The following is an 18,369-nucleotide window of genomic DNA, read 5'->3' as shown; positions in this document are numbered from 1 at the left end:
AAATAATTTTGTGCAACTTTATAAACTGAGATCAAATTTGTGTGCTACATTAAATACTAGGGATGTGCATTCGTTTTGAACAAATGCGCAATCCGCAACTTATAGGTCCCTATTTGTTGCATTCGTGGGTTTCCGAAACGTATGGCGAACCCCCACGAATGCAACGTATCACTAACAAATAAAACCCCTCACCCTCCTGACCCCCCCCCAAGACTTGCCAAAAGTCCCTGGTGGTCCAGCGGGGGGTCCTGGAGCGATCTCATGCACTCGAGCCGTCTGCTGCCATTATTCAAAATGGCACCGATAGCCTTTGCTCTTACTATGTCACAGGGGCTACTGGTGCCATTGGTCGGCCCCCATCACATGGTAGGAGCACAAGATGGCGCCGGCCGTCCATTGCTCCTACCATGTGACAGGGGCCGACCAATGGCACCGGTAGCCCCTGTGACATAGTAAGGGCAAAGGCTATCGGCGCCATTTTGAATACCGGCAGCCGACGGCCCGAGTGCAGGAGAATGCTCCAGGACCCCCGCTGGACCACCAGGGACTTTTGGCAAGTCTTGGGAGGGTCAGGAGGGTGGGGTGTTGTAGTTAATTAGATTTAAAGGGTTGGGATTTTTTTTTTTTTTTAAACTTTAATGGGAAATGAATACCATACGTAACTAATGGATGGATCGGGGGTCCCCCGAAAACGGATGTAACGGATTTGGGTCCTGACGAATACGAAGACCGAATCGAACGTATCCGTCCCTGCTACACATCCCTATTAAATACTTGGATTTCTTGTGTATGTTTTGCAGTATATGCCAGGCTCATGACCTGTATGTGCATGCATACAAGCACAACTTAGAAGAAACACTGTTCATTTCCACTAGGGATCCTCTGTGCTTATCCCCATACTTTTTTAAATTTTGTTTCCATTTTTGTCACCATCATCTTCTCTGGAGTCCATTCCATGCATTCATCAAACTCTACATGAAGAAATACTTTCAGATGTTGCTCCCATGTTTACCCTCACCCCACTAGTGTAAGGCCTCTATGTGCATGCAACACTGTTACTGAGTCACCAGACTAACTGGTGCAGAGGTTTTAAAAAATGTTTCCACCCCTGCCCATTACCATGGAGACCATAGCAAAACAGCGTGCGAAGTCGTGATTACCCAATGTCACTGTGTTAGAGTCAACTGGTGGAAATGTCTTGAGCAATAATGGGTGAGGAGCCTTGGTCCCATGTTGTCATCACTTGTATAAAACAGGCAAACAGTGATAGTGAAATCATGCAGTTGATTTTTCATTGAATATTAAAAGCTTCCCTAGATAAAATAACAGTATCTTTTGTGTTTTCCTGAGGAGTAGAATACTTGGAAGAACAGATACCATTTTACCCTGAAATGGTCACCACATCACTGTATATATATACGCTTGTTCAAAAATTCCTAGACTTTCTGCTAAGTCACATTCAAAGTCTAGTTCTAGCTCACATCATTTCTAACTGGCTTTTAAGGTTTAAAAACTTAACTATGCTGACTTAGCCATTTACTACTTTAGATTCTACAGTGGCCCATATGCCCCAACTGCAAAAGAATCATTCAGAAACAACTTCTATAATTGTACCTCATCATTAAAATAAACCACAGGAATAGACATTCATAGCAACAAAAGAAAGCTAGTTAACCTCAAAACTTTGCTTTTCATGTAAGTAAATATTAGTCGGTGAAAATCTTTTAAATATTTCATAAAAACAGAAACTTACTAAAGACCAAAGATGAAGACTAATAACCTTAACAATGCAACCTATACAAAGTAAAGCAAGATTTTCTATGCAATTCTTCTAATCAATGGTCTCTACCAGAAGGAAAATACATAGGAGAGTAAACATTTTGACCAAATACTCCCAGCCTTCTTTAAGTTAGTGAGATGATGAAACACAAAAGCTGGTCTGCAAATAATCCACTTCACAAATGTTACCACATCAACAGATAACCAAAAGCTATACTGTTTTGCACAAGCTACAAAAGGTAGCATATTAAAATACAGCCAGGCAACAGACTCCTGCATATCCTATATACTTTTGTCTATTATAGTTTTACTCTTTGGTTGACGTTAACTATTGCTTCTCTCTTTCTGCTATTATTTGTGACTCAAAAATGGTGCAATTGCTGTGGGTAAATCTAACAAAGCTGGACATAACACCAAGACAAACACTGTCCAATAAACATAACTAAACACAGAAATACACACAAACACATACACTACTGCTCAGTATATCAGAATTCACTTTTACCTGGTCTTTCAACACCAGCACTTTGCTGTGATGCCATCAGAGCTTCCATCTGGGTTACATTCTGCGCAGATGCTAGAAACAGTAGAATAAGACTTTTAAATTGATTTTTTTTAATACACAAAATCAGGCCCCAGATAAAATTTTAACCTGGATGATTCATGCATGATTTATCTAAAAGTCTACAGGTACAATCACATACAAGGCTATAATGAATCTTAAAATGTATATACAAGATTCATTTTTTCTTTAAATCTGTGCCCCTTCTCACTATGGACCACCTATGTAAAAGTAAATATTCAACAGTTCTGGTGAACTATATTATTTTGGTTTCTGCTACTTAATACTATTTATATAGTGGCATTAAGGAACACAATCCTATTAAGAAAAATGTGTATGGTAACATGTGCTTTTCCAAAAAGTCCAGTAAGCCAAGTATGAGTGAAGGAGTATAAATGACTTGACCAAGGTCACCCACTAAGCAGTGGATTTGCAACTCTGTGATCCACTACCCACCACTATTATCTCCATTACTTCTAATTTCACCCTCCAATATTGAGTGTGCATACTGGATGAAAATTTGAAACCAGGAGATTAAAGCACATAGAAACAGAATTTTTACCAAATGAATTGTAAATAAAGTATTGCAACATTTTTCTTTCTTTTTGAGCGACTGCTTTCACGGATTTCCTTTCTGGCCTATTTAATAAGTTTGCTCAGAAGTCCGTTGCATGTCAATGCTTGGAGATTATGGATGGCAAGTGACCCCATAAAGGGAAATATGTAAAAGGCATGTGGAAAGCAACAATAGGTAGCCCCAGCCCTTGATCAGGTTTTAACATAAGAAAAGAAAATTTGCCATAATGGATCAGCCCAAAGGTCCATCAAGCCCAGCATCTTGTTCCAATAGTGGCTAATCAGGTCGCAAGTACCTAGCAGGATTCCAAACAGTAGATAGATTCCATGGATTTCCCCAAGTCCACCTTAATAATGGTTTATGGACTTTTCTTCCAGGAATTTTCCCAAATCTTTTTCAAACCCAGCCACACTAAAAGCGTTCACATCCTTTGGCATCAAATTCCAAAGTTTAATTTTGCATTGAGTAAAAAAATGTCTATTTGTCTTGAGTAAAAAAAATGTATCCTATTTGTCTTAAATCACCTAGTAACTTCATTGAATGTACCTTAGTCTTTGTATTTTTCGAAACAGTAAACAACTGATTCATGTTTACCCGTCCATTCCACTCATTTTATGGACCTTTATCATATCTCCCCCTCAGCCATCTCTTTAGCCTTTCCTCACAGGGGAATTGTTCCAGGCCCTTTATTATTTTAGTCGCCCTTCTCTGTAAATTTTCTTTAAGTAGAAGTATTTTGATTTTAGTTATTAGTCTATTACAGAAGTTGTTATGAAGAGAAAATAAACCAAAACAGTACAGTGATTATGATGTACTTAGCAACTAATTATATATGTTTATAATCAGATGCACCCAGTAATCAAGCTAATAAATCAATTTTCCTTAGCTTAATACATTCATTTCTATCAGCAGATTTTGGAATAATGAACTAGTCAGCCAAATGAAGATGATGTACATTTCAATTCAAGGACCATCCTCAAAACATAGCATAAACTGAAAAAAGCTTTATTGCATCATGATGACTGCATAAAGTGCTCAGTATAAGGTCCCCCGACAGGGCTGTGTCAGGAGGGCAATCAATCTGAATTATGCAACTTACAAATTCAAAAACTTCAGCAAAGCAAATACCTCCTTAATATAAAAGTACTAGGGAAGTGGTGCTGGATGTGAAGTAAAAAGGAGGAGAGGGCCTTGCATGCTCAGTGACCCAGGATGGAGGAGTTAAATTTATTTGATTTATATTTCGCTTCTGGCACTTCAAAGCAGAATACATTCAGGTACAGTAGGTATTTCCCCATCCCCAGAGAGCTTACAATCTAAGTCTGTAACGGAGGGTAAAGTGACTTGCCCAAGGTCATGAAGAAAGATGACAAAAACTTGTAGTTAAAATCTAGCAGCTAAAATCTATTTAAGGATTCTGTATTTAGAGTGTTATAAATTTCAAATGTAGATGTTTGTTTATATTTGTTTAGTTTATACCTTTTCTTTGGTAGTTCAAGGCAAATTACATTCAGAAACTGTAGTTAATTCTCTGTCCTCAAAGGGATTCAATCTAACTTTGTACCTGAGTCAACAGAAGGTGAAGTGACTTGCTCAAGGTCACCAGAAGTGACAGTGGGATTTGAACCCAACTTCCCTAGTTCTCAGCCTGCTGCACTAACAACTAGGATATTCCTCCACTCCTTTTTGCTTTAAGGGTACTAAAAAAATATCTTTACCGTTGTTTTCACAGTACAGACACTAGTATTGGGTACTTTTAATGGTAATTCAAGCATTCTGTAATGTTGTAACATGCAACATTTTATGTAATTTAATTTACTCTAAAGATTTTCCATATTTGTGTTTAAAAAAAAAAAAAAAGGTACACAATAGCTTTGATTTCTGCAATTTAATACAGTCCTCAATTCCTCAGCCCAACCTAGAAAGGGGCAGACTTAAGATAGTACTGGGGGAGGGGGAAAAAAGGAAAGGGAACAGTGTTTTTCTGGTGTTTATCAATAAACATGGATTTCATTTTATTTTTCATTGGCAGTGTTTTGCTTGTTAAAGCAAGTTTGCTTACCGTAAACGGTGTTTCCGTAGCTAGCAGGATGAATTAACCATGCTGTCATGGGATCTGTCAATCAGGTCTGGGAGGTGGAGCTTTACCAAGCAGAGATTTAGATTTTAGCTCTCTGCGGCTACGCATGTGTTCCCGAGCAGGAAAGTAACAGATTCTCCTCAGTCTGTGATTAAGCTGTAATGTAGTCGAAAAGACTGTTACTGCCAGGGAAGAGGGTGGGTCAGCATGGCTAATTCATCCTGCTATCTACGGAAACACCGTTTACGGTAAGCAAACTTGCTTTTTCCCGTCGATAGCAGGGCTGAATTAGCCATGCTGTCATGGGAGTCCCAAGCTCCCGATCATGTTGTTTATGCTATGTATGTTTGTACGTGATCATGAACAGTGTGGCAGTCACTGTGTTGAAGAAGATAGAGATTGGAAGATTGCGTGCCCTATCTTCGCATCAGTGGCTGCTTGTTGATCAAGGCAGTAGTGCGATGTGAAGGTATGGAGCGATGACCATGTAGCTGCCTTACAAATGTCTATGGGTTGTACATGTTTAAGGTGTGCCAAGGAGGCCGCCACTGCTCTAACTTGATGAGCTTTGGGAACAGAATGTAGCTGTAGCTTCTGTTTGTTGTAACAAAACTTGATGCACTGTGCTATCCAGCTGGAGATGGTGCGTTTAGCCACCGGTAGTCCAGGCGCCTTCGGGTTGAAAGAGACAAAGAGTTGAGAAACACGGGAGTCCGAGTTTGTTCTTTCTTTGTAGTAAGCTAAAGCTCTTTTGCAATCTAGTGTATGCAGTAATTTTTCCCTGTCATTTGCATGAGGTTTAGGGAAAAAGATGGGTAAGTTCTATGGTCTGATTGAGATGGAATTGAGAAACCACTTTTGGTAGGAAGGACGGGTGAGTTCGGAGAACCACCTTTTGGTGAAGAAACTGTAAATACGGAGAATAATGGACCAAGGCCTGTAATTCACTGACTCGTCGTGCTGATGTTACTGCGACCAGAAACACCACCTTCCATGTGAGGTATTTAATATGTGTTGAGTCCATGGGCTCAAATGGGGGAAGCATAAGCTGTTCAAGAACTATGTTGAGGTTCCATGGAACTGGAGGTTTAGAGATTGGAGGACGAAGGTGAGTTAACCCCTTGATGAAATGAGATAGTAAGGGGTGATTGGAAATAGGAATATTGTTAAGTGGTCTGTGATATGCTGCTATGGCACTGAGATGAACCCTAATGGATGATGTTGCAAGACCAGCTGTGAACAGTGTATGTAGATAATCCATGAGTAGCTCAGGTGAACTAATGGTGGTAGCTCAGGTCTAATGGTGGTACACCGTTAGACGTGCACCAGGTCAAGTATCGTTTCCATTTATAGCTATAGTTTTTCCTTGTTGAGAATTTTCTGGATTCTAACAAAATGGACTGTGCCGAAGTGGAAACTCCCTGTTCTGTTAAAAGGAGCCTCTCAATCTCCATGCTGTCAAATGGAGAGATAAGTGTAGCGGGTGTAGAAGCGTTCCTTGATCTTGGAAGAGAAGATCTGGGCAATTTGGTAACCGAATTGGGTCCATGATGGACAGTCTGAGAAGGAAACGGTACCACAGTTGCCTTGGCCAGGCTGGAGCTACGAGTATCAGTTGAGCCTTGTCTGCTATGCACTTTTGAATTGTCCTTGTTATGAGTGGTATGGGAGGAAAGGCATTCAGGAGGCCTGTCGTCCACGGAATGAGGAAGGCATTCTGGGCGATCCTGAACTGACTTGGTCTTATCAAGCAGAAGTTGGGAACTTGAGCGTTGATTTCCGTTGCAAAGAGATCGATCGAGGGCATCCCCCACTGCATGAAGATGTCTTGGGCTACCTCCAAATTGAGTGCCCATTCGTGAGGATGAAAGATGCGACTTAGCCTGTCCGCTCTTGTATTTGCTACTCCTGGTAGGTAAGTTGCTTGCAGATGTATGCAATGTTGGTGAGCATGTTTGAAGATTGTCAGGGTCTCCTTGCAAAGGGTCCATGAACCGGACCCTCCTTGCTTGTTGATATAAAACATTGCCACTTGATTGTCTGTATAGATCATGACCCTGCGGCCTTTTAAGTGATCTTGAAACACTTGTAACTCATTTCGAATTGCTCTGAGCTCCAATAAATTTATCTGCAGGGTCTGCTCGGAGATTGTCCATAGCCCTTGGATTTCGTAAATCTCGAGATGTGCTCCCCATCCCTTGCAAGACGCATCTGTGGTTAAGACTGCATTGTGAGGAGGAGGACTGAATAATGCTCCTTTGGACAGGGTGGAGTCTAGGAGCCACCATGTTATGTCCTGTTTCATCTCGGAGGTCAACGATAACTTCTGTGTCAACGGTTGTGAGTGTTGTTTCCATTGACGTTTTAGTCCCCACTGCAGGCGTCTCATGTGTAGCCTGGTGTTGGGAACCGTGAAAATAGCTGCCGCCATGTGGCCGAAAACCACCAAAATCTGTCTCGCCGACGGCCTTTGAGTGTTGTTCAACGAGTAGAGAAGTTGACGTAGTTGTGTTATTCTTTCTGTTGGGAGATATGCCCGGTTGCGAACAGTATCTAGGCCTGCTCCTATAAACTGTAGTCTTTGTGTTGGTTGGAGATGTGATTTCTGAAAATTGATCACTAGTCCCAATTCCTGTAAACATTGTATCACCCGTCGCAGGTGATAGAGTAAGATGTCCGGGGTCGAGGCTATTATTAGCCATTCGTCCAGGTATGGAAAGATGGTCATACCCTGTTGTCTGAGATGAGCCACCACCACAACCATGCATTTGGTGAAAACCCTGGGTGCAGCCGATAGTCCAAAGGGAAGAACCTTGTACTAGTAGTGTTGATGGCCGTACCGAAAGCATAGGTAACGCTAAGAGGATGGATGGATTGGAATATGTGTGTAAGCATCCTTCAGATCGATGGAACACATCTAGTCGTTGGGTTGAATCAGAGGTAGAATCGATTTCAACGATACCATCTTGAATTTCTCTTTGGTCAGGAATTTGTTCAATTCCCGTAGATCTAATATGGGGCGAAGGCCACCCGATTTTTGGGTATGAGGAAGTATGGGGAATAAAACCCTGTCTGTCGGGTCTTCGGGAAAATCCGTCGAATGGCGTGCTGTTTGCGAAGCAAAGCAATTTCCTCCCCCAGTTGTGGTTGGAAGCTTTGACTCTTTAGAGTGGAACAGTGAGGTAGTATGGGTTTTGTGGTAAATTGGAGTTGGTAGCCATGTCGTACTCTCTCTAAAACCCACTGATCGAATGTTATTCTCTCCCATGCTGCCAGGCAAGAATGAATTCTGCCAGGTGATGCTTGATGTAGTGGTGTGGTGGCTGGGTTATTAAAAAGATGGCGTTGATTTTACTGCAGCAGCTGGTTGTTGTGTCTGCTGCCTCTGGTTACGTGGTTTACCCCTACGTTGAGTTGGGTTGTGTTGTTGCGGAAGAGGACGCTGGTAAGATGGATACGTTTGTGTACGAAAGGATCGATAAGACCTGTAAGGTCTTCGGGTATAAGATTGTCTACGAGTAGATCCCACATAATTATGTGTGGTCGAGTAGTGAGGTTGTGATGTTAAAGACTGGACTGCTAGAGCTTCCTCTTAATTTTCCGACTATGTCTTGAAATCGCTGTCCGAACAGGTTGTCTTCCTGTACACACGGGAGGTTCTTCAGTTTCTCGTGTAAATCTACTTGTATCGTACTAGAATGTAACCATGCCATCCTACAGGCTGCGATGGCTGTTGCAGGCGCCCTAGAAGATGTTTCAAATCCTTCATATATCGACCGCAGAAGGTATCGAGAACTCTCCTCCATGTCATGAAGAGGCGGTGGTATCTGATCTGCCGTCGAGGAAAGCATACCTTTTGTGGCTTGTATGCACTCATATAGGTATTGTACCATGTAGAATTGATGGTGCATAATGCGGGCATTCAACATTGAGTAGTGGTACATCTTTCTGCCAAACTCATCTAAATATCGGTTGTCTTTGCCCGGTGGATATGAGGTATGCGACTTTGCTTTTTTGAATCTTTGCATTGCAGACTTTACCACAATTGAAATATGTGGTAGTTGCGGCATAGAGTAAGGGGATGTTTTTCGCATAAGAAATTTTATATCCGTTTTCTTTGAAACCGCTGACAGAGAGTAAGGTGTTTCCCAAGATTTCTGTAAGACGGTATGTAATAGTTCCTGTGGTGGAAGAGATGTTGGTTCTCCTAGTGCATCAAAAATCTTTAGGAGACCAAAGGTTTCTGATCTAGGGTCTGTCTCCTTTTGTACCTCCAGATGTAATATCGTGCCCAATTTTTCTAAAAATGTTGGGTATGTCAGGTCCTCTGGAGGGGAATACAGATCCGATGGGAATCTGGTAGATGACGATGGGGATGTTTGCGGAGACAGAGAATCAATAGGTGTATCTTGTTGTTGAATTGGTGAAATTGGTCGTTTTGCTATTGGGGATGCCGGAGGCTCCACCGACAGTTCTCTAGAGGTATGTATACTATGTTCCGGGGATCTCACAGATAGTTCGTTAGACATCTTAAAGGATGATTCAAGAGTTTCGTAAAACCCTGCCAACGATTGGGATAACTGAAAAAATGCCTCTTTTGTTTGAGGAGGCATTGTTGGATGACCAGATTGTTTTGGTAACTCACATACTTTAGGCTGCACTGGAGGAATTTGAAGGGAAGCACTTGGCATATCATACTTCTTCCCCATCCTGCCCTCCGTGGTCCTAACAGACTTATCTGAGGATGAAGATGCAGCAGAGGAAGTGATTTGTATTATTTCTCTACGAGATAAGGTGTCTGCACTCCGTGCATGAGATGACCTAGAAGTAGACAGGCTCACGTCCCATGTGTCCGTCTTCATAGCCTTTTGATGTGAGTGACGTGATCGCCTATGGTGATGGCGTGTTGATGATCCTGTGTGGATTCCACTTCCTGACGGCGATCATCTTATACATTTTGATTTCACCTCTGTGGAACTGGAATCTGAAGAGGTGGAATGAGGTACATCTGGAGACTGATGTTTTCGTTTTAACCCACGTGGTATTGAAGGATATGGGTGTTTGGACTGTTGTAGTCCACTGTGCTTCGATTTCTTTGTTGCTGTGTGGTACAATGTCTTCGGCGCCATGTGCGCCGATGTTTTCTGTAGGTTGTGCGCATATGATGACTTATGCACACAGGCTAATTCAGCCCTGCTATCGACGGGAAAAAACTTAAACAGAACCCCCAGATATATCCTCTGCAATGTGAATAACTGGGCATACTGGATGGACTAGTTGGTCTTTTTCTGCCATCTACTGACCAGCCACAAAAGGCAGAATATAAATCAAAATTCAATTAAATTGTTACTAGGCTATAGAAATAAGGAATAGGCCATGGCTTTGGGAAGCCTGGACTGATCAATCACAAGCTATCCAGGCCTTATAATTGTTTTTTGTTTTAGTTGAAAGCATTTAAAAAGTTCATCTCAGAAGTAGTAATATTAATGAGCCTTAATAGTTAATGGTAGTCATTTACACTGTAGTAAAAGTTGCTTACCATTAATTGTTGTCCATGGACAGCAGGATAAGTCAGTTACCCATGAGGCACATTATGGTTGGTACCAAAGCTACAGCTAAAAAAGCTGCAAGACCCCTTCAGTCATATAGTATAGCTTAAGAGAAAGCCTCCAAGAAGGAGTGGGAGGTTGTGACTGACTTAGCCTCTTGTCTACAGAAAACACCAGTTACAGGTAAGCAACTGATTCTTTGTTGACAATCAGGAAAGTCAGTCCCACATGTTTATTTCCAATATTTATATGCCGCCTATACACAGCACTAGGCAGTTCACAAAAACATCCATAAAATCATAAAATATACATAGCATAAAAAACAAAAATAACTCAAAGACAACATCCTTGATCAGCAGGAATCTTTAACCAGGGAGATAACTTTTTTTTACTTTATGTTTTTGTACTTGGCTTTTAAAAAATGTGTATATTATTGTAAGCCACTCAGAATTTTAGATGAAGCAGCATATTTATTTTAAAGCATTTCTTACCCACCCTTCCAGCATTCTGGGCAGGGTACATTATTACATACATAATCAAACATGTTTGAACAGAGGAATAAAACAAAAATAAAAATTATTCCAGGAGGGATGGAGGGGGAGCTAGAATTTTAGCATTCATATGCTTTCTGAAATAGATAGATCTTTAGCGCTTTCTTAAAGAACTTAGGGTCCTTTAAATTTCTGATTTCTTGTGGGATAGAGTTCCACAGAATCGGACCGGCAAGTGAAAAGGCGTGTTCTCTGATATCATCAAGGTGTGCTGCTCTCTGTGAAGGGATGTCAAATTCTGACATGAGGAGTGCAATATTCTTTATGGGAGAATGTTCTTGATGGAGCATGGACTTTCATAATTGCGATGGTTCAAGGAGAGTGTAAATTGTTAATAAGAGTACATATAATAGTGATTAGTTTGTATTGTATCCTATAAATTATCGGGAGCCAATGGAGAGACTACAATATGGAGATAATGTGTTCACAAATTGGGATGCTGGTTAGTAGATGTGCTGCAGAATTCTGAATAATTTGGAGAGGATGGGTAGCGTATTGTGGGAGGTTTGTAATTTTTAAAATAAACATCCATCAAATGCCTCATAGACCAATAATCAACAGACGTTCCAGCCATAGCCTTATATTTCAAATGCTTGCCAGAATAAATGAGTCAACTTTTTACTTTTTTTTTTTAAAGGTTTGTGCACGTCATAATTCATATGTTGTAATGCAGCAAGCGCCACAGCATGGGTCCCGGCATGGAGAAGATTCTTTCATGTGATTCTGCCAGTTTTACCAAACAGACAGATGCATCCAGCAGATCTCTTTGAGAGGAGCACAATTGCTGCATTGGGTTATAAATGTGGAGCATTTGGTTAGTCCATGGTAGGGAGTCTATCTGAAGCATTTTATGGATCAAAAGTGCTGTTTTAAAATGGATCCTTTGTTCTACTGAGAGCCAGTGAATTTCTTTAAGAGCTGGTGTCATATGGGCAGTTCTATTTACGACACAGGTGAGCCAGGCGGCGGAGTTTTGCAGTACTTGCACAGCTTGCAAGGCATTTTCTGGAATGCCAATTAAGGAATTGCAGTAATCCATGGTGGGTAATAGTGCATGTACAACACTGCAAAAATTATAATTAGACAAAAAAAACAAAACCTAAGTAGCCTCAAAGGTTTAAATTATCCATGTGAAACTCCCATATCCTCCTCAAAACAATCTGCACTAAAAAAAAACCAGGTATTTCACAGAAAGGAGTTGAAGAAAAACACTCAATGTTTTTTAAACAATCTTTATTATTGACTGTCCATACTTACTATCTGATAGGAGTAGGTATCTAGATAGTAGTGAAGAAAAAGCAAAATTGCTTACCTTGTAATAGGTGTTATCCCAGGACAGCAGGATGTAGTCCTCACATATGGGTGACATCGGTAATGGAGCCCTATGTACGGAAAAACTTCTTTTAAAGTTTCCATGAAACTTTTGAATGGCACCGGAGTGCCTACTGAGCATGCTCAGCATGCCATGATATTCCCTGCCACAGGGGTCTCCCTTCAGTCTTGTTTTGTAGCAATAAGCGTTAGCCAAAAATAAAATAATAAAACGTACCGTACCTAACTCCGCGGGGTGGCGGGTGGGTTTCGTGAGGACTACATCCTGCTGTCCTGGGATAACACCTATTACAAGGTAAGCAATTTTGCTTTATCCCAGGACAAGCAGGATGCTAGTCCTCACATATGGGTGATTAGCAAGCTAGAGGCTGAGTCATTTTGTAGTGAAGCAACAGTGAAGTATTGTTGTTGAAATGAATCAGCCGAAGATCACAGCAGGTTGGATGTAGAAGGAGTTGGGATTATACTGGAAACAAGTTCTTTAAGACAGATTGTCCATATGCTGAATCTTGTCTTACTTCTTTGTCTAAACAGTAGTGAGCTGCAAAGGTGTGAAGAGAACTCCATGTTGCTGCTTTACAAATGTCCAGAATAGGTAAAGAGCGAAGGTGTGCTACTGAAGTTGACATTGCTCTGACTGAGTGTGCTTTTACTCGCCCTTGAAGAGTAAGGCCTGCTTTTTCATAACAAAATTGTATGCAATCTGCTAACCAGTTTGACAGAGTATGCTTACCCACTGCTTTACCTGGTTTGTTTGGATCATAGGATACAAACAGTTGACTGGATTTCCTTTGGGCTGTTGTGCGGTTTAAATAGAAGGATAACGCACGCTTACAGTCCAAAGTGTGTAAGGCTCTTTCACCCTGATGGGATTGAGGCCTTGGAAAAAATGTTGGTAAAACTATGGATTGGTTCAAGTGAAATTCCGTGACAACCTTAGGAAGGAATTTTGGATGTGTACGGAGTACTACTCTGTCATGTAAGAACTTTGTAAAAGGTTCGTATGTGACTAGAGCTTGTAGTTCACTGACCCTTCTAGCTGATGTAATGGCTATAAGGAAAACTGTTTTCCAAGTGAGAAATTTAAGGTCACAGGTATTTATGGGTTCAAATGGAGAACGCATAAGCCTGGTTAAGACTACGTTCAGGTCCCATTGTATGCTTGGGGAATGAACTGGAGGTTTAATATGAGTTAGGCCTCTCATGAATTTACTGACGAGAGGTTGTGTTGAAATAGATGCATCTCCCAGCTTGTTATGGTAAGCTGAGATTGCAGTTAAGTGTACCCTTACAGAAGACGTCTTAAGACCAGAGTCTGAGAGATGGTAAAGGTAATCGAGTAGCGAGGTAGTGGAGCAAGTGAAAGGATCTAAACCTTTCTGAGTGCACCACAAAGTAAACCGTTTCCATTTGTAGGAATAATTCTTTCTAGTGGAAGGTTTACGTGCAGCTATAAGTACTTGAGATATAGAGGATGGAAGGTTGAGAGGTTGTAAGATCAAGCTTTCAACATCCATGCTGTCAGGGACAGGGATTGAAGGTTGGGATGGCGCAACTGACTCTGTTCCTGAGTTATGAGATTGGGAGTTACTCCCAGGTGAATTGGATCCCTGACTGAGAGATCTAGCAGTGTGGGGAACCATACCTGTCGAGGCCAGTATGGGGCTATGAGTATCATAGTCCCCTTGTCCTGTTGTAGCTTCACTAGTGTTTTGGTTATGAGTGGTATCGGTGGATACGCGTATAACAGGCCTGAATTCCAATGGCGAGCAAATGCGTCCCTTGGTAGGCTGTTCTGCTGTCGGAGAGCAGTAATTGTTCACTTTGTAGTTGAGCTGGGATGCAAAGAGATCTATCGTCGGTTGACCCCAGCGTTGAAAGATCTTGGATGCTATTGTTGGATCCAAGGACCATTCGTGCGGTTGGAACTGACGACTGAGGCGATCCGCTACTATGTTGTGGATGCCTGCTAGGTAAGTGGCCCGAAGAAGAATTGAGTGTGTCAGGGCCCAGTCCCAAATTTGTGCTGCTTCTTGACAAAGGAGATAAGAGCCTGTCCCCCCTTGTTTGTTGATGTACCATCAGAACAGTCTTGTGTGAAAGGCAGTCCTTGAACGCATGTAGCGCATAGCGTATAGCTCGAAGCTCCAGGAAGTTTATTTGAAAGGAGGCTTCGAGCTTTGTCCACTTGTCCTGTGTCTTTAGATGACCAATGTGTACTCCCCACCCTAAGGTGGATGCATCTGTAGTTAAAGTCACTTGTGGAACTGGTTGCTGGAAAGGTAGGTTGTTCATTGATGTCCACCAGATGAGTGCAGATCTGAGCTCTGGTGTGATATGAATGGGAGTGGACATTGATTGAGTGGCCTGTATCCACTGTGCTTTGAGTGTCCATTGCAGTAGCCGCATGGTCAATCTGGCCATGGGAGTTACATGAACTGTGGAAGCCATGTGCCCTAGAAGAATTAGGCACTGATGAGCTGTTACCTGGATTTGGTTGCGAAGATTGTGAGTCAAAAGGACAAGTGTTTGAGCTCGATCTCTTGGAAGAAAAGCTTTTGCTATCGTAGTGTTCAGGTCTGCACCTATGAACTGTATAAGATGATTTGGTGACAGATGGGATTTCTGATAGTTGATGAGAAATCCCAAGGAGTGAAGCACATGGATAGTGAGCTTGAGAGAAGTGAGAGCTCCTTCTTTTGATTGACTCTTGATGAGCCAATCGTCCAGGTAAGGGAACACGTGCACTCTTTGTTTGTGGAGGTGTGCCACTGCTGCCGCCATACACTTTGTGAATACTCTTGGTGCTGATGCAAGGCCGAATGGCAGCACTCTGTATTGAAAGTGTTGATCCATTACCCGAAATCGCAGGTATTGGCGATGAGGAGGAAAGATGGGGATGTGAGCGTAGGCATCTTGAAGATCCAGAGAGCAGAGCCAATCTCCCCTTTGAAGAAGAGGCAGAATGGTGCCTAGGGATACCATCCTGAATTTTTCTTTTTTGAGAAATTTGTTGAGATTTCTGAGGTCTAGAATGGGTCGAAGGCCTCCTGTTTTCTTTGGAATGAGGAAATATCTGGAGTAGAATCCTCTGCCCTTTTGAGGTCCAGGAACTGGTTCTATGGCCCTGGCTCTCAGAAGGGTGGATAATTCTGTTTGAAGAATTATGGAATGATGATTTATTGTCCAAGATGGAAGTGGTGGGTTTTCTTTTGGAACAGTAAGAAAATCCAGTTTGTAACCGTGGGCTGTGATGGATAACACCCACTGGTCGGTGGTGATGAAGGTCCAAATGCTGTGGAAGTATTTTATTCGACCCCCCACTGGCATATTTGGGAATGGGTTGATCTGGCTGCTGCTCTCTGGGGCTTTTCAAAAACCAGATGTAGTGGCCGTTTGTGGTGGTGGTTGCGCCCTTGCAGGCCTTTGTCTAGGCTGTTGGCGTTGAGATGGCCGGGCCGTTCTGGGCCTACTTGCTGGGGGGTAATATCTACGTGGACGATAATAAGGACGTCTAGTATCACACGTCTTGGAAGCTTCCTTGCGGAAGGCTGAGTATCCTGTGGTAGTGAGGACAACTGCTTTAGTGTTTCTGTGTGGTCCTTTATGGTTGCCACAGCTTCTTTTACCTTCTCTCCAAAGAGGTTATCCCCCAAGCAAGGAAGATCAGCTAAATGTTCTTGTACCTCTGGGCGTAGATCAGAGGCCTTGAGCCATGCCCACCTCCTTGCAGCTATACCAGATGCTGAAAGTCTTGCCGCCGTCTCGAAACAGTCATAAGTGGCTCTGACCTTATGCTTCCCTGATTCGAGGCCCTTGTGAATGATATTCTGTAATGGTTCCTGATACTGTTCTGGAAGAGAGAGAGCCATTTCTTGAACCTGCTTCCAAAGGTTCCTTTGGTACTGGTTCATATATAACTGGTAGGAAGATATCTTAGACACCAGCATAGATCCTTGAAATATTTTACGTCCTAGGTTGTCAAGAAACCTACTCTCCTTTCCAGGTGGCATAGAGGAATGGGATTTTTGTCGCTTCGCCTTCTTTTGGGCGGATTCAACGACAACTGATTGGTGAGGCAACCGTGCTTTCTGAAATCCTGGAATAGGCTGCACTAAGTACGTTGCCTCTGATCTCTTATTCACAGCTGATACTGATCCTGGATGTTCCCAAATTCTGTATTGCAGTTCCTGGAAAACCTCATGGACAGGGACTGCTAGCATTTCCTTAGGAGGGTCCACGAACTGCAGAACCTCCAACGTTTTTTGTCTTGCATCCACCTCTGTTTGTAAAGGAAAGGGGATGGTTTCAGACATATCTTTCACGAAATTTGTGAAGGAGAGGTCCTCAGGAGGTGACTTCCTGTGGTCGTCTGGTGGAGATGGTTCTGAAAAGATTTCTTCATCCGAAGAATATTCAGAACTGGTGTCCACAGGCACCTCCCGTGGAGTGTGGAGAGTAAGTGGCTCCTTAGGCCTTGATGGCAGAAGAGGAGAACAAGGCCTTGGAGGTCTTGGTATTCCAGATGGACCTGGAACGGGCTCCTCTGGTACCTTGCTGGACAGAATATCCAGGAGTATGTCCAATTTGGAGATGACCGGATGGCGTATCGACACATCCTCCTTGGGCATCGGTGTAGGCACCGGTGAAGGTACCGGAATGGGCATCGGGACCGGTTCCCATGGCATCGGTGTCGGCGGCATCGATGGCGATGGATCCCTCGGGGTTGGAATCAGCATCGATGGGGGTGTCGATGGCTGAGGCGGAATCGCATCGCGCAGAGCCTGTTGCACCGCTTGACGTATGAACGTGTCAAGTTCCACTCTCATAGCTGGTGATATCAGAGCAGCTATGGAGGGAGGCGGTGTTGGCGATGGCGGTACCTCCTCAGAGCCCTGAGGAGGTACGGAGCCCGGCACCGATATCGGTGGGGATCGCCCTGGATCACTAGGCCTCGAAGCCTCCGCCCCCGTCCGGGGTTTCTTTGCGGGTGAGGCCGTACCTGACGATGGGTCCTCGGTCATCGGTGCTTGGCGTCTTCGATGCCGGTGTCGATGTTTTTCTTTTTGTTTCTCGCTACCGGAAGTCGATGCTTTCGATGACATTGAAGGGGATGGAGTTGAGGCATCTCCCGCTTCCGGACGAGTCTTTTTCAGAAGAGCTTGACGGACTGATCCCGATGGCGATGACTGTCGTGAAGTCGAAGCCCTTGGAAGCAACTGTATATTAAACAATTGTTCCATTTTCTCGGCCCGGAGACGACGGCCCTTGGAAGTCATCTCCGCACAGGATTTACAAGTTTGAATATTGTGGTCTTTGCCTAGGCAAAGAACACATTCAAAATGCGGATCGGTGATAGACATCGTCCGCGTACAGTTTGGGCATTTTTTAAACCCGGAGGCCATTTCGCCGGACAGCCGTCGACGGCGATGACCTGAAAATATCGGTCCCGGCTGGAAACCGAAAACGGAAAAAAGTTACTGCTGGCGATAACTGAGGGAAACCCCTGCGATGGAAGTAATTTTTTCGAAAAATATTAACTTTTGAAATAGGTGAAAATCACCTCAGGACTCCAATAGCCCGCGATGCTAACGGCTTCGCGGAAAAAAGAAGACTGAAGGGAGACCCCTGTGGCAGGGAATATCATGGCATGCTGAGCATGCTCAGTAGGCACTCCGGTGCCATTCAAAAGTTTCATGGAAACTTTTAAAGAAGTTTTTCCGTACATAAGGCTCCATTACCGATGTCACCCATATGTGAGGACTAGCATCCTGCTTGTCCTGGGATAACGGGGGTTATGTGCGTGGCTGGGCCTGTTCTAAAATGCACACGGCACACACAAGGTCCGGCCACGCGCATAACCCCCGTTTTGTTTTTTTTTTTTATATACGCAGGCCTTTTAAAATTGGGCCTTAATAAATTCTTTGCTTTGTTGTTTA

At 43.0% G+C, this 18,369-nt stretch overlaps 1 protein-coding gene across 4 annotated transcripts in view; it reads right to left on the bottom strand.

Annotated features, from left to right (window-relative positions):
• The window catches only part of NCOA6 (nuclear receptor coactivator 6), a 284,262-nt gene that overhangs the window by 57,397 nt on the left and 208,496 nt on the right, over window positions 1-18,369 (bottom strand). For all 4 annotated transcript variants that reach the window (XM_029613390.1, XM_029613391.1, XM_029613388.1 and 1 more), the window contains exon 12: window positions 2,285-2,356. In XM_029613390.1, coding sequence (XP_029469250.1) covers window positions 2,285-2,356 — 72 coding nt within the window. The remainder of the gene's footprint in view (window positions 1-2,284; window positions 2,357-18,369) is intronic.

This window comes from Rhinatrema bivittatum, chromosome 8, assembly GCF_901001135.1.
Source record: "Rhinatrema bivittatum chromosome 8, aRhiBiv1.1, whole genome shotgun sequence".
Taxonomy (NCBI): Eukaryota; Metazoa; Chordata; class Amphibia; order Gymnophiona; family Rhinatrematidae; genus Rhinatrema; species Rhinatrema bivittatum.
This window is presented reverse-complemented; position numbering and strand designations above follow the sequence as displayed.